Here is a 16,720-nt window from a genome sequence, read left to right on the forward strand (position 1 = left end):
ACGTGGACAGGGGAGGGGAAGCTGGGGCGCGAGGCAGGGGTTGGGGGGCGTCTCCGTGGCGCGCGAGTCCTGGACCGCGCGCTCCGGGGCCACGTGACCACGGGGAATCGGGGAGGGGAGGGGAAGGGAGAGAGCGCGCCAGGCTCCGCGTCCGCTACTGCCGGGGTGGGCGCCAACTCCCGGAAGACGAAGGAAGGCGGGCGAGCGCGAGTGTGTGTGTTTCTCTCGAGTCATTTACGGCGGAGCAGCCGGCGTGATCGCCGAGGAGGCGGCGGCGGCGTCTTCGTGCAACTGTGGCTCCCCCCACCTCCTCTTCCTTTTTGCTCCTTGATTCTTCTTCTCCCCTCACACTCGTCCATGGGGAGCCGGCCCCCCTGCTGGCACCTCCTCTCCACTCGGCCCCGTAGGCACCAGCTGCCGCCTCCCTGGCCGCGGCAGGCGCGGTGCTCTGCTCACCCAAACCGACGAACGAGAGAGAGAGAGAGAGAGAGAGAGAGAGAGAGAGAGAGAGAGAGAGAGAGAGAGAGAGAGAGAGAGAGAGAGAAGATGCCCGGCTGCACCGAGACATCGGGCATCCGGGGGCAGGGCGGGGGCGGCGGGAAGGAGGAGACATCGGAGACTCTGAACCCCGGAAAAGTTCAAGGTTTGTGCAGATTCCCCCGGGGAAGGCGGAGCAGCGTGGCCCGCTGCTGAGACAGAGCCACACAGCATGTGGGACCTTAGTTCCCAGACCAGGCTTCGAACCCGCAGCCCCTGCAGTGAAAGCACAGAGTCTTAACCACTGGACTGCCAGGGAAGTCCCTCAGAATACAGAATTCTTATCTACTGCTTATGTGTGGTTATTCAAGCAGGGCCGTCGCTATTAACAAACATATTCCTGGGACTTCCCCGCTGGCGCAGTGAAAAACAATCCGCCTGCCAACGCAGGGGACACAGGTTCAATCCCTGGTCCAGGAAGATCCCACATGCTGAGGAGCAACTACTGAGCCTGTGCTCTAGAGCCTGCAAGCCACAACTACTGAGTCTGCATGCCACAACTACTGAAGCCCGTGCGCCTAGAGCCCATGCTCCACAACAAAGAGAAGCCACCGCAAGGAGAAACCTGTGCATTACAACGAAGAGTAGCCCCCGCTCACCACAACTAGAGAAAGCCCACGCGCAGCAACGAAGACCCAACGCAGCCAAAATAAATAAATAAATAAAAATTAAAAAACAAACATATCCTAAAAGAGAGTCCCAGAAGCCAGTAGTTGAGTTCTGGTTATAGAAAGACAAAAGATACTGTCTAGCAGAATCTTGATTATCCAGACAAAAAGGATAAAGAGGGTTCTTACTAAGGCCAACCCAGTGAAAAAGGAACACCTAGTATATAAGATACCCTATTTCTCAGATGAGATTAAAAGAAACATTTATAGTCCTGATGTGACATGAAAAATATATCAGATTTGAAGCAGCAATCAGAGAAAACAATTTTTTCTTTGGTGGTAAAATATTTTCATCTTTCATAACCAAGATCTTTCATAACCATTACTTACATACTGCTAATGGAATATTTCAGATTCTGTCCTGTCTACAGGGGTTATTTTCAGCATTGGATCTATCTGTGACCTGGGAATCTCTTATAGTTCTCCTAAGATCCACCACTTCAAGGACTCAACGTCTATTCAAGCAGCATGTGGTTCCATAAAAGCAATCAGAGTGCACTGTCCTCAACTGTGGATCCCGGAAGACCAAAGGAGGCTTTAATACTGAGGTTGTTTGGCTTGCACAACAGTCAAGAAAAGTCAGTAAATGCCAAGCTGGTTTGCTTCCTTTGATGGAAGCTGCTGAAAAGGTCTTCCGTTTGGAAGCATTTACCAGTTTTTCTGGTACAACAGCTACAGCTGTGGGCTTTCTGAGTGTGAACAGACATATGGAAGACATGAAATATTAGGGACAGGCACCATCTGCAACTGATTGTCTCACAGGCTGGGACTGCAATACAGGAGTAGCAACGGACACACTTTTCTCAGGGCCATACACTGGCAAAAAAAAACAAAAACCAAAAAACAAAAAACTTTTGGGGACTTCCCTGATGGTCCAGTGGTTAAGAATCCGCCTTCCAATGCAGGGGATGCGGGTTTGATCCGTGGTCAGGGAACTAAGATCCCACATGCTGTGGGGCAACTAAGCCCGCACTCTAGCGCCCGGGTGCTGCAACTAAGACCCGATACAGCCAAACAAAACAAACAAAAAAACCCTTTTGGCTGACAAAGATCTTAAAGATATGAATAAATGGGATTGTAAGACTGTGTCCTTTGCAGCTAGCATCCTCAGCACTTCCTGCCCTAATCATTCAAAGGTTAAATGAACACAGTTGATGAATACTGCCTTGTTTGAGAAGAGACATTTAAAGAAAAAACCAAGACATTATGGCTTTTCCCTAATTAATATCCATCCTCTTATTAAACTACACTTATGTGGGGTATAAAGGGGATACAAAGATAGATAATAAAAACCATATACACTAAAGGACCAATTCTTTATCCATAGGTTAACCTCTAACCATAAAGTAGTATAGAAGGAAAGAAGAATTTTCATGAAGGTGCCATCAGGCTTTCAGGTAAAGATAGTAGACTGAAAATCACATTTAAATTTTCTTTCTCTTGGAAGAAATTCTGCCATAATTAAAGGGAAAAAATTTAAAGGTATAAATTCATAAAGACGGGGAAGAGAAAATACAACTGCAACAAAATCTCAGTAACTGTGAAACAAATGGTGTTAGCAAAAATACCACAGAATTCTCAAAGGCTTAGGACTGGTGGCGCCTCTGGAACTGTATGGAGGGGAAATGGGGGGAGGGGATGTTAAAAAAAAGAGGATCAAGAAACTGTTACAGCCCTAGATGCCCCCACCATTCTAAGCTACCTCAGCCCCTCAGCCCCTGAATAAAACTGATTGATTCTTTCAGAGAAAATAAGATAGATGGCACTTTGGGACTTCCCTGGTGGCGCAGTGGTTAAGAATCCGCCTGCCAATGCAGGGGACACAGGTTTGAGCCCTGGTCTGGGAAGATCCCACATGCCACGGAGCAACTAAGCCCGTGCGCCACAACTATTGAGCCCACGTGCCACAACTACTGAAGCCTGTGCGTCTAGAGCCTGTGCTCCACAACAAGAGAAGCCACCGCAATGAGAAGCCCGTGCACCCCAACGAAGAGTAGCCCCCCCTCGCCACAACTAGAGAAAGCCTGTGCGCAGCAACGAAGACCCAATGCAGCCAAAAATAAATAAATATATAAAAAATAAAATAAAACAGCAAGATAGATGGCACTTTGAAGGGGATGCCAGGCATGGCTGAGGGGTGGTGAAGGAAGTGAATTTATGCATATACTGAATGCTGAGCCTCTCCAGCCCTCTTTCCCAATTTAGCTCCCAGGAGGCTGCTAGAAACTCTTTATATTCTAAACAGGAGAGGCAAGGATAATTTTTTGAAAAATTAAGCCAGCCCCTAAAGAAAGGCATGAAAGTACTGACATAGAGGTTTCCAGCTACCCTCGGTGATGGGTAACTGGAGCTCCTAACCTGGCCCTCATGGTTTAGAGGGCCATACTCTGATCTTCCTCTGGCCTCCTCGGAACCCCTGTATAGAAGAATCCACACGGCCAAAGAGACATGCCCAGGTAGAACACATAGAATTTCCTGGCTAAAAAGCCCTAACACTGTTTCCAGGGCCTTCTTGAAATACTTCTACTGGTCACTTTTCCTGAGGGTCAGTAAGCATATCCTTAGGCCCAAGGGATGGCCAAAGGGTGGAAGTTGAATAAAGGAAGAGTAGGCTGTGAAACAGGGTTCTTCAGTTGCACTCCTGAGTGAACAGATGGGGAATTTTAGCAAAGAACCAAATGGAAGTCCTAGAACTGAAAAGCACAGTATCTGTTGCTGTTTGTATTTTTTTTTTTTTTTTTTTTTTTGGCCGTGCCGTGCAGCCTGTGGGATCTTAGTTCCCAGACCAGGGCCTGAACCTGTGCCCCCTGCAGTGGAAGTGCAGAGTCTTAACCACTGGACTGCCAGGGAAGTCCCGAAAAGTACAATATCTGAAATGAAAGTTATACTGAATGGATGTAACAGAACACTGTAGCCTATAAAAGGAGAGTCTGTATACTTGAAGACAGATCAACAGGAATCACCCCATCTGAAGAACAGAAAGGAAGAAAACAATAACAACTAAAAACCACCCTTAGTGATCTCAGGGACAATAGCGAGTGCTTACACATATGTGTAAGTGGTGGTCTGAAAGGAGGGAATAGAGATGCTGAGGCAGAAAAAAATTTAAAGAAATAATGGGGAAAAAAATTTCCCAAATTTGGCAGAAACTATCAATTTACAGATCCAAGCTCAGTAAACCCGAAGCCAGATAAATACAATGAAAACATCTAGGTACATAACAGTCAAGCTGCTGAAACCCAGATAAATACAATGACAACACCTAGGTACATAACAGTCAAGCTGCTGAAAACCAAACATAAAAGAAAAAGAGAGGGTGCCCATAGATCAGCACTGTCCAACAGAACTTTCTGTAATGATGGAAATGTTCTACTTCTGCACTGCCCAATCTAGTAACCACCAGCCATGTGAACATTTGAAATGTGGCTGATGCAACTGAGGAAATGAATTTTTTATTTTATTGTATTTTAATTAATTTCAATTTATATAGCCATAAGTGGCTAGTGGCTATCATACTGAACAGTGTAGCTAAGAAGCCTTATATCAACCCATCATAATATGTGCACTTTACTGATTCAAACAAACAGTAATAATAAAAACAAACAAAGTTTAAGATACGGAGATAATTGAAAACTTGAGAACTGACTGGATATTTGATGTTAACGAATTCTTGTTAATTTTTTAATGTGCACATACTTATTGTGGTTATGTTTTTAATAAGACACCATCTGTTTTAAACATATATATTGAAATATTTACAGATGAAATAAATGTCTAAGATTCAGGTCAAAACAATATGCTGTGGACAGGGGTATAGATGAAACAATATTAACTATGGGTTGATAATTATTGAAGCCAAATGATGGGCACACAGGGACTCATTTACACTGCTTTGTTTACTTTTGTAGAGTTAAAAATTTTTCATAAAATGTTTTTAGAAAGTAGAGCAAAAAGGAGAAAGAGATGGAAAATAGGACAAAAAAAAAAAAAAAAAAAAAAAGGAGATCGGTCCAGGAGGGTCAACATTCAAATAGCAAGACTTCCAATAAGAGAGACAGAGAAAATGAAGGTAGATGTATAAAAAAGAAAAACTCTCAAAACTGAAGGATACAAGTTTCTACATTGAAAGAGCCCAAAAAGTACCTAGTAAAATGGGTGAAAGAGACACACACACCAAGGCACATCACTGTGAAACTTCAGAACATGGAGGATAAAGAAAGGATCGTACAAGCTTTCACTGAGAAAGAACATGGCACAGAAAAGGATCAACAATCAGAAGGGCTTCAGACTAGGAAGCAAATTATTTTCCTAACCTAGAATGATATACAGAAACCATCAGACAAGTGTGAAGATAAAAAAGACATTTTAAAACATGTGAAGTCTCAAAAACTTTATTCTCTACATACTTATTCTTAGGAAGCTACTAGAGGATGTTTTTCATCAAAATGAAGGAGTAAACCAAGGAAAGAAAAATACAATAGGAGACCCAACATACCAGACAGGCGAAGGGAATGAATCCCCAGGGCTATTAAGAAGGGAGATCCCAGGATGACAGTTCCAGGTGTTGAAGGAAGTCAGTTCAGACTGACACAGTCAAAAGACTCCAAAAGGAGACTATAAGAAAGTGAAACCGATTAAGACTATCTTGAAGGGTCTGATCTCACTGCAATTTGGGAATGAATTACAGTTAACACAAAAAATTAAACAAACAGGAGCGGCCAAGCAGTGCCAGGCCAGGTGGGTACGTCTGTCGGTCCTGCCGTGCCCGCACCAGAGACCAGCCCTGGAGGCGGCCCGGGCCCGTCCTGTGGCCAGCACCATGAAGCAGGAGCTGGCAGCCCAGAACACCCCACCCCCAGGACGACGGCGGCCCCCAAGCGCTGTGGATTTCCGGGTACGGCTCCCTGGTGTGAAGGCCTGACTTCGCCTACAGTGACAGCCGTGTGAGCTTCGTGCACCGCTACAGCGGCCGCCTCTGACAGGGAGACACCTTCCATCGGGGCAGCGACAAGATGCCTGGTCGTGTGGTGACCCTCCCTGAAGATCGTGAGGGCTGCACCTGCGGTGTGGCGCACCAGGTGCAAGGTGAGCAGGTCAATGAGGCCCTGAAGTACTTGAACGTGTGGGAGGCAGTGCTTGGTAGCTATGATACCAAGGAGGTCACCTTCTGCCCTCAAGATGCCCCTGACCAACCACTCAAGCCACCGGCCTACGTGGCCACCCCGCAGAACCCTGGTTACCTGGGCCCTGCGCCTGAGGAGGCCATCGCTATGCAGATCCTGGCCTGCCGAGGCTTCTCTGGCCACAGCCTTGAGTACTTGCTGCGCCTGGCAGACTTCAGGCAGCTCTGTGGGCCCCAGGCACAGGACGAGCACCTGGCAGCCATCGTGGATGCTGTAGGCACCATGCTGCCCTGCTTCTGCCCCACTGAGCAGGCTTTGGCACTGGTCTGAGGGGCTGAGTCCCTCCGTGGACACAGGGGCCAGGTCCCTACTCCAGTGCACACAGACACACTTGATATAGCTGGAGCCCACTGAGAACACTTGGTGGGCCGACTGGGGCCTCTCTCAAGCCCCTGCCTGTCTGCCAGCCCCCAGATCTCCTACCTGACACTGACTTACTACTTGAAACTTTATTGCACCATGTTGGTGTGGTGGGCAGGGTAGGGGGCCTGCCCTAGATATAGAGGCCCTGCTAAGCAGTGCCCCACCCCAGATGCCTGTTGCCTGATCAGATTCCCCCCAGTGCTGCTGCTATCCCCATACTACCCAGGCCTCCACCTCCCCAGGGAGCCTCCAAGAGCCTTGACCCTCTGCCCCTGACTCCAGATCAACCATTCCCTAGCCCCAGAAACAACACCCGTCAAAGGTCCCAGCCTGCTGGTGAGGGTAGGAGGGAGTGAGGAGAGGGGGCCCTATAAGAACTGAGGCCCCTGCCAGGTGTGCTCATCCCCCAGGTCCCCAGGGCAGAGCTGGATCTGGAGGCCAGACACAGCTGCTGAGGCTGGGCCTAGACCTCTTACCCATTTGGCTTTGTTTCCCTGTCCTTCTGTCTGTCTGTCTGGGCTACTCCTGTCTGTTTGTTGGTCTATTCCTGGCAAGCTCATCACTATAGGTCCTGGCACCTTCCCAGTCTGTCCCATACTATAATCCATAAGCTGATCTCATTAAAAAAAAAAAAAAATTAAACAAGAAGACACGTATTAATGTGTAAATATCTAATTACTTACAAAAATTTTATGGAGAAAAAATTCATCACACTATATAGCTCAGCTATGAGGAGTATATATAATCATAATGACATGAACAATGAACACTGATTAAAGCAAATTCTAAGACAGCTCTATCAGGAAAACAGGAGGATTGGAAATATGTATGTAGACGATGGCCATAAGGGTGACAGAAGGCTGGGGACTGGGTTTTTCTTAGCTTAACTACAGAACTAGTTGACTCTAAGTTGTAGTTTTATAATCCCGATAAAATTAAAATTTGAAAGAACGGTGCTATCCATGTTCTCACAAGAGTTTACAGCCTGGTGAAAAAGGAGGCCAAGCAGCTGTGAGAACACTACAGCATCTATACAAAGATTGGGATGAACACGTGTTATATCATCGTTCTACTGTCTTTTTGCAGACACTGACTTGAAGAAGCAGTCAGCTGCCAGGTATCAAGTTTGAAGGGTATATTGGGAAAATGTTTCTAAGCAACTGACACAGATGAAATGAAAAACAAGGATATCAAAGTCAGAGAAAACTCAGAGAAAATTCATTTAGACATTTGTTAAGGTTTTTGTTTTATTTAAATAGAGGGGATCAATTCTCTTTTCTTTTTAAGGAATATAATTATATGATATAAATAAACTCAAGAGAAGCTCCCAACGGGGGCAAGCTAAGCTTTACTTTGTGTAATATTGATAAGTTGAATTCACAAAGGCTTTTACAACCAACATTATTAGTACAGCTGAAAAAAATTTTCTAGGTCAAATTTCTAGTAGGTATCTAAGGTATAACCTATTTTGCATTTTAAGAGGGAACAGTGTCTTTCAATAATGTTTCAAAAAGACTATAAGCCAATAAGTAGTGTGATGATGTTTTTAATGAAAAGTTTTTGTACTAAATGTTACATTACAGTTTTGGCGACTAGGTTTGATTTATCTGTCCTACATTGACATCAAATTAGCCAAAATAGCTAAAACTCACACTGCTTTCAAAATTTCATTTCCTAAACCCCCACTTTTTCTTTCCTGATTTTATGGTCTGGAGTACTAGAAAAGTACTAATTTTTCCTGCATGAGCTCTTGAATTTAAACATTATGTTTGCAGAACATTTAAATGCCAATCAATCTTTACCTGGCTTTATCTGGATCTTTATGGTCTAAGCTTGTTGAAGTTAAGATCTGATTCTTTTTGTTCATACTATAGGACAAGAGCAGAATGGAAGTTGAAATCTAAAGTAGCCCACCACTTTAAGCTAGTCATTAGTTTCACCTTGCACTAGGAGACATTAAATAGAGCTGCTCATAGCGGGGGGAAGAAAACTTCACCTCGTTTCAAGTGTTTGCTTATCTTCTCCATTGAGCAATACCAATTAATGAGAAAATAGCCATTATTATGACATCCCTGCAAGAAAAGAATCCATGGGGAAAACATGGAGAATCCATAGTTGACTACAGATGGAAACTGCTTTATTACCTTCTGCTTAGATAGAAAATTTTTAAGATTGTTTTTTATAATGTCACGTTTGTGAAAATGAAAACTTGCTAGTCCTAATATCATAACAATACTTTTGAGGGAGGGGTTTGGACTAAGATTCAATTTCTTTTATGAGGGTTCCTATTTGGGATGTTCATTTCACTGAATGTGAAATGGAAATGCAAATAGGGAAGTAAACTGACATTTATTTATTTACTGTTTCCTTTTCATTTTAAGAGTAGGAAATTTGCCCTCATTTCTGTGACCCAAATTCCCTTTCCTAATTCTAAAGTAAAGCATTCTCGTACCCATGCTGACTGTCCTCAAATATTTGGCTTGAGGCTCTGTGGGCCAACAGGAGGTTAGATTTCAATGAAAACAGAGGAGATGTAAATTTGAGTTAGTTAGTTTCTTTCAGGATTCTGTGCTGGAAAAGCCCCTTAACACATTAGTCTCATTATAGCAACAGAGCCAATTCCTTCTGCACAGAAATCCTTGTTTTGTTCTTCTAGACTGAGCCAAGTTATACTGTGACTCACTCATTGTCACTCTAAATCATTACACCCTTTGCCGAGAAAGAAGCAGTCAACTGCTGAGGCAGCAAGGTAGTTAGTCAACTGGCAAGCAGGCTTGGTGCACTGGTACTTAAACTGTTGGAGAATGTTACTTTCAACTCTAAGTAATTTTATTGTTGATGTCTCTCACCATAAGTACTAGTATCCCACACTGGTATTTCCAGGAGATTGAGCAATGGGATCCCACCTGTCTTGATTGGAAAGTGGAAGGTTGAAATTTTTTGCTCATCATTTAAAACATATTTTATAGTCTCATTCATACTATTCTATCATTTCAAGTTCTCGATAGAAGGGGATAGCAATCCTCTTTGTTGCATCTTCTGTCAGTCACAGTGCACCTTTCCCTCTTGTTTTTTTTTTGGTTAAATTGTGAGCTGACTTTCAGTAGAGATTTTCTTCTCAGATGGGAGTCCTGATGGCCTTAAAGTTCAAAACCATTGCATAAAGGCCGTTTTGCATTTGCTTCTGCCAGGTACCCTGGGTTTCACCAGTTCTGGTCCAATTTTACATTAATTTACTGGTTTGGAGAATTCTTCACATACACAGTATAAATTCGGGACCTGGATTTCTCACAAGAGGTCGCCCAGAACCCAGGTCAAAGAGAACTCTCTCATCACTTGCCCCTGTGGAAATCTTTTTCTAGTTCCCCTTTCATTGAGGGACTTGCCCTTCCATCCTCTCAGCTTTGTGCAGGGATCAGTTACAATTCCCCATCTCAGGTCAGCCCAAGGCGGTCTCTTCTGTCCTTGTGAGCATTAAAACCCTCAACTTCTTGGGCTTATATCTGTATTTTATCCCTTGAGGGTTGCTACAGCTTCAGCTTACATGCTTACTTCTCTGCCTTCATGTTGCTTGAACCCCAGAAGGCTTATATTTCAAAGAGAAATTCAAAGTGGTGAAAACGAAACAATACTCTAAGCTAGGACCTTAAGCATTCTAAAAAGTCAATATTTTCAAGATGGAGAGGCTCTTATAAACTTCATAAAGTTCTGAGCTCCTCTAAGATGCTGCTACACTTACCACACACTTATCATATTTAAATGCAGATAACCCAACTATTTATGGCTGTGTATTCAAAGATGACCTCCACACAGCTCTACTGAAATCTATTCTTGTGACATTCAAATTCCCTATGAAAGTCTTAGAAAAAAAAAAAGTTTGTACATAACACCTTGAGACGTTTGTTTGTTGAGTAAAAAGAAAACTTTGTGTCAAGGCGTGACTTCTGTGTGTATTTCTAATGAAAAATAAAAGTCTTCTCCACAGATTTATTTCAAACCCTATTCCATGACCAAATCTAATATAAGAAAGAGAGGGGTTGCTTTACAGACAACATTGGCAAGACATAAACCTGTACCCCCTGAGTGAAGTAAAAGTCTAACCTGCAGGTTGTTCAGAGGCTCCATCTTCATGACTGGGCCCAATGTGTTGAGAGGCAGGGAGACATCAACGCTCTGGTTTGGCATCAGTGGTGTATGGATGGCCAGAGGAGTGCTGGGGATGACACCAAAGCTAGGAGAGAGGATGAAGAAATCCCAGAGGTTAATCAGGAGGCAGGATTTAGTCACGTCTTTAGGTTTCAATGGCTTTTTACTCCATTTGAAGGAAACATAAGGAATAGCAGGCACTAAAGTGCCCAATTCTAATTTGCTGTAACACTAGTTACAACATAACCTCTTTTTTCCATTAAGAAGATTTGAGGAAGGAGACAACATTCATAAGCACAGAACTGGTTTGCTAATGCTCTGATTCTGAAAGTTTCTTATGTTTATCATGCCACTAGAGGGACAGGTTTGATAAGCATCTTTTTCTTATACATTATTCCTTTAGATAATCTTTGGGAGAAAGAACACTTAAGAATACCCATCCTGTAAAGTATAATGATATTATTTCACTTGCTTGATAACCTGCCTGATCAGACCAGAGGATGATTTACTGGTAACTCTCATTTTCTTTCTTCTTTATTTACGTACACAGGATACAATCATTGGGAAAGAGCCAGTCTAAGTGAAGCAGAGTTGATTGGCTTAAACATTCCAAACAACACCCCAAAGGATAAGTTGTAGACTCAAATCTGGCCACTTTCTTCGCCTAAGGCAGGCAGTGAGTACCCACCAGTTTGACTTCTCAGAGAAGCCTGCCTAATAATAATACAAGAATAGTAAAGAGATGGGAAAAGCCTGAGTCTGAAGTTACAAAAAAACCCAAAAATATATGAGGGAAGACAGACATGTCTTACGTCTCAGAAACATAAGAATACAATTTTAAAAAGATGGAGCAGAAAGGAAAAGTAGGCCCATAGGTGTAACAAATAAACAACTTAATGATATAAATTTATAATGAATTTATGTTCTAATGAGCCTCAGGAAGGAAGATGGAATGTTAATATTTATAAAATAATTATTGAGTTTATATAGGTAGTATCAATTTCAAGAGTCACAGACTAGCAGAAGAAACATTTTCCTTTTTGTAGATAAACTACGCTTTAGAGTCCCAAATGCAATAAAGAAATGATTTTGAGTAGACACATCACTCATTTTGGTATCAACATTTATGGGTCAAAAAACCCTTTTGCCCTTTTGCCCTGGCTCTCATTATTTATCTATGTGGAAAACCATAAGGAATCTAAAAAAAGGCTACTAGAACTAATGAGTAAGTTTAATGAAGTTTCAAGATACAAGTTGAATGTACAAAAATCAGTTGTATTTCTATATACTAGCAACAACCAAAAACTAAAATATGCTTCTTACTATAACATCAAAACTATAAAGCACTTAAATGTGACAAAAGATGTGCAAGATCTGTACACGAAAAATTATAAAACACTGCAGAGAGAAGTTAAGGATGACCTAGATAAATGGGGAGATATGCTATGCTAATGGATTAGAAGACTCAATGTTGTTTGATGCCAACTCTTCCTCAAACTGATCTGCCCATTCACTGCACTCTCAAGCAAAATTCCAGCAGGCAAAGACCTAGAATTGCCAAAACAATTTTTGAAAAAGAACATACATAGTAGGAGGGTTTAGACTATCTGACTTCAAGACTTACTACGGAAAAAAAGTTTACTTTGACTCTTACTTTACACATATTATCTCACCAAAAGTACCTCAAAATGAATTCTAAAAGGTAAAGGTAGGAGCTAAATCTATTAACACTTCTATTAAAAACATTAAAAAAAATTGTAACTGTGGGTCAGGCAAAGATTTGTTAAACAGAACACAAAAAGCAAAAGACATAAAAAGGAAAAAATTGTAAAGTAAACTTTATTTAAATAAAAAACTTGGGCTTCCCTGGTGGCGCAGTGGTTAAGAATCCTCCTGCCAATGCAGGTGACACAGGTTCAATCCCTGGTCCAGGAAGATCCCACATGCTGCGGAGCAACTAAGCCCGTGAGCCACAGCTACTGAGCCTGCGCTCTAGAGCCTGAGAGCCACAACTACTGAGCCCACATGCCACAACTACTGAAGCCCGCGCTCCTAAAGCCCGTGCTCCGCGACAAGAGAAGCCACTGCAATGAGAAGCCCGCACACCTCAATGAAGAGTAGTAGCCTCTGCTCACGGCAACTAGAGAAAGCCGGCACGCAGCAACGAAGACCCCACGCAGCCAAAAAAAAAACAGTGTATGTGTCAATCGCAATCTCCCTTAAACAAATACATAAATAAAACAAAAAATAAAAAACTTGTTCTTTGAAAAACACTGTTAAGAAAATAAGGCAAGCCACAGACTGGGAGAAAATATTTACAAGACATATCTGACAAAGGACTTGTATCCAGAATATATAAAGAACTTTATTACTTGATAATAAGACAATCAATCAAAAAGAAAAAGGAACGATTTGAGCAGATACTTCACCAAAGAAGATATAAGAACGGTCAATAAGATTATGAAAAGAATGCTCAATATCACTAGTCATTAGGGAAATTCAAGTTAAAATGGGATACTACTATACATGTATAAGCATGGCTGGCATTGGTAGGAGTATGGAACAGCTGGAACATTTACACTTGTTACCATATGACCCAGCAATACCACTGCTAGGTATTTATCCAGGAAAAATGAAAACATATATCCACACAAAGACCTGTACGTGAATATTCACAGGCGCTTTAGTCATAAAAGATAAAACTGGAAACAACCCCCAGTTCCACCAACTGGTGAAAGTGTAAACAAGTCACCGTATAAGCATCGATGGAGTACTACTCAGTAAAACAGAACAGACTGCTGAAACATCTCAAAGCATTATGCTAAGTGAAAGAAACCAAATGCAAAAGACTCCATACTACGTGATTTCATTTACAGAACATTATAGAGAAGGTATGATTATAATGGCAAAGACAGTTTTCTTATTCCATATGGATGAGTTTTCCCAGCAAAATTCCCTAGGGCCTCCAGTGTTGAAGCTGACCACTGAACAGATGTGCAACAGCCTCCACTCACTCTACATCAAACATCTGCCAACACGAGAGTTTTTACCCACTGCTAAATAGAACACTCTCTTGTTGGACACAAAGTACACTGCCGTGTCAGGATCGAGCTGGGGAACTCAGATTTCTTACCTATTCTTGTTAAACTGAATTGCAAAGTCTGTCACGTGCTGCAGAGCTTTGTTGGTGAAGTTCATTTCCATATAGATGTGCCCTTGGCGGTGAGTAAATGTTCCCGGAATCTCCAGGCCCTTAGCCTTTACTGCAGGCAGCCAGACCTGAAACACAGTATAAAGCCCAATGAAACCAGACAGGACGCTTCTGAATAAAGATGAAATTAAGATTTCACTTCCTTAGGCAACTAAGGTGATTTTTATACCATAAATACCAAGCCAAACGCAAAACGCTCCGGATAAAGTCATATTTGCTGAATTTTGAGATCATTCTCAACTATTTAAGAACCAAAAAGAACCCACCCAAAATCAAAGAACAAAAAAACCCCAACCAAACAAAACAAAAACCCAACCCAAAACCAAAGCCAAAAACAAACAAAACAAGAAAAACAAGCCCCAAAATAGTCTATGGGTAGCCATGGCGAAAGGAGAAATTCCAATGAGCATAACATGGGGTTTCTTTGGTTAGTAGCTTCGGTAAAAGGCTTAAAAGGGGAAAAAACTGATCTAATGAAAATCGCATGTTTACAATATTTGAAGACTTTTAAAAATCATTACCAAATTCCTTATCAGTAATGTGTTAAGGGCAAGGACCATGTCTTATGTATAGTTTTAACTCTCGTTATAGTCTCTGGGAAATAGTAAGTATTCAGATGTCGTTTAAGTAATCTGAATGCCTATTTTCTCTGTATAATTCATTCGTGACCCACCTCTGGCCCCAGAATCTGTGATACTCCTGGAGTGTACCAGTTTACACACACACACACACACACACACACACATACACATATATAAACCAACAGGAATTCATGAACTGTCCTGACTAAAGACAGAGTACCCATTAGTCAGTGGGTGGCTAGTAAACATGAGAATATACTCAACCACATTACAGGAAAAGAAGGAAAAAGAAAAGAAGAAAATGACACTATTTAATACTACAAGATACTATTTTTCATCTATCAGAGGGTCAAAAATTCAAAAAGTCAGTAATACTCAGTGAAGGAGAATATAAGGAATCTGGCACTGTTACATTCTGCTTTGGAGAACATAATTTGATGTCACCTTTTTGGAGGGTAAGCTGGTAATGTCTTTTTTTAAAAAAATAATTTACTGTTTTATTTTTGTCTGCATTGGGTCTTAGTTGCAGCACACAGGATCTTTGTTGCGGCAAGCAGGATCTTTTTGTTGCTGCGCGGGCTCTTCGCTGTGGCACGTGGGCTTCTGTCTAGTTGTGGTGGCACGTGGGCTTCTGTCTAGTTGTGGTGTGTTGATCTCTCTCTCGTTGTGGAGCACAGGCTCCAGAGCGCATGGGCTCTGTAGTTTGTGGCACATGGGCTCTCTAGTTGAGGTGCGCGGGCTCAGTAGTTGTTGCATGCAGGCTCAGTAGCTGTGGTGCGTGGGATTAGTTGCCCGGTGGCATATGGGATCTTAGTTCCCCAACCAAGGATCGAACCTACGACCCCTGCATTGGGAGGCGAATTCTTTCCCACTGGACCACCGGGGAAGTCCCTGTAATGTCTTTTTTTTTTTTGTCTTTGTTTTTTTTTCGCAGTACATGGGCCTCTCACTGCTGTGGCCTCTCCCACTGCGGAGCACAGGCTCCGGACGCGCAGGCTCAGAGGCCATGGCTCACGGGCCTAGCGGCTCCACGGCATGTGGGATCCCCCCAGACCGGGGCACGAACCTGTGTCCCCTGCATCGGCAGGCGGACTCTCAACCACTGCTCCACCAGGGAAGCCCCTGTAATGTCTATTTTTAAATGCTTAAATGATCAAGCACATTCCAAGTTTATCCTATAGATATGCTTACAAAAATATACCATGATACACATAAACAAGAATGTTCATGGTAACATCATAATAACAAAAAAGGTGGCGGGGATAGGACTAGATGAATAACCTAAAAGTCCATCACCAGGAGAAAGATTAAATACGTTGTGGTACACATCCATAAAGTGGATACAGACATTCAAAAGACTGTGGTAGAGAAAAAACAAGGTGCAAAACAGTATATCCCACTGACAGTATTTAAAGGATACAAACATACAGGTATACGCATGATCTTTTTGTCTTCTGACAGGACACAGAAAAAGTTAATAGTGGCTACTTATGGGGAAGTGGGGACAGAGGGAAACTAAATTTTCCACCTGATCTTTCTACATTATTTAAATTTGTCATTTCTAGGTATTACTGTAATGTTAGTAAACAAGTACGTTACATAATCTCTTAATCAATTAAAAGTCTGTGGGGATAATATCCAATGCAGTACCCTTACAACAAAGCTACTAAGTTGTGCCAAAACACTACAGCTCAGTTTTGAATCATATTTCTGGTTACTCTATGTAATGGGTGTGTACACAAAGACAAGACTCCTGCGAAGGACAACTGGTTTACTATCTGCAGCAGGGATCCCCCACACCGAGCTGGTTGAGCAGGCAGAGAATTCAGAAAGCAGCCAGGCGTGCTGCCTCAGAAAGGCAAAATTAAAAGAAACCTAGCTTAGCCTGGAAGGCACTATTCCCAAGGGCCGAAATATGCTTCATTTACAGGGAGTTTCCCCTTCCCCTTTTGAATTTCAATCTGAGCATGACATCAAGTGAGGCTGAGACTAGAGGGACACCAATGACACTAACCTAAATCAAAACTCTAA

General features: G+C 42.5%; 1 protein-coding gene and 1 pseudogene across 1 annotated transcript in view; one reads left to right on the plus strand and one right to left on the minus strand.

Moving 5' to 3' along the window:
- The window catches only part of LOC149746711 (AP-2 complex subunit beta-like), a 109,142-nt gene that overhangs the window by 19,943 nt on the left and 72,479 nt on the right, over positions 1 to 16,720 (minus strand). Inside the window, 2 exon segments of the mRNA XM_089901814.1 lie at positions 10,853 to 10,982; positions 14,031 to 14,176. Coding sequence (XP_089757940.1) covers positions 10,853 to 10,982; positions 14,031 to 14,176 — 276 coding nt within the window.
- Positions 556 to 16,597, plus strand: LOC149746712 (glutathione-specific gamma-glutamylcyclotransferase 1 pseudogene; annotated as a pseudogene).

This window comes from Delphinapterus leucas, chromosome 19 (genome assembly GCF_059928025.1).
Source record: "Delphinapterus leucas isolate spDelLeu-1000000601 "Yukka" chromosome 19, BTC_Dleu_Yukka2, whole genome shotgun sequence".
NCBI lineage: Eukaryota > Metazoa > Chordata > Mammalia > Artiodactyla > Monodontidae > Delphinapterus > Delphinapterus leucas.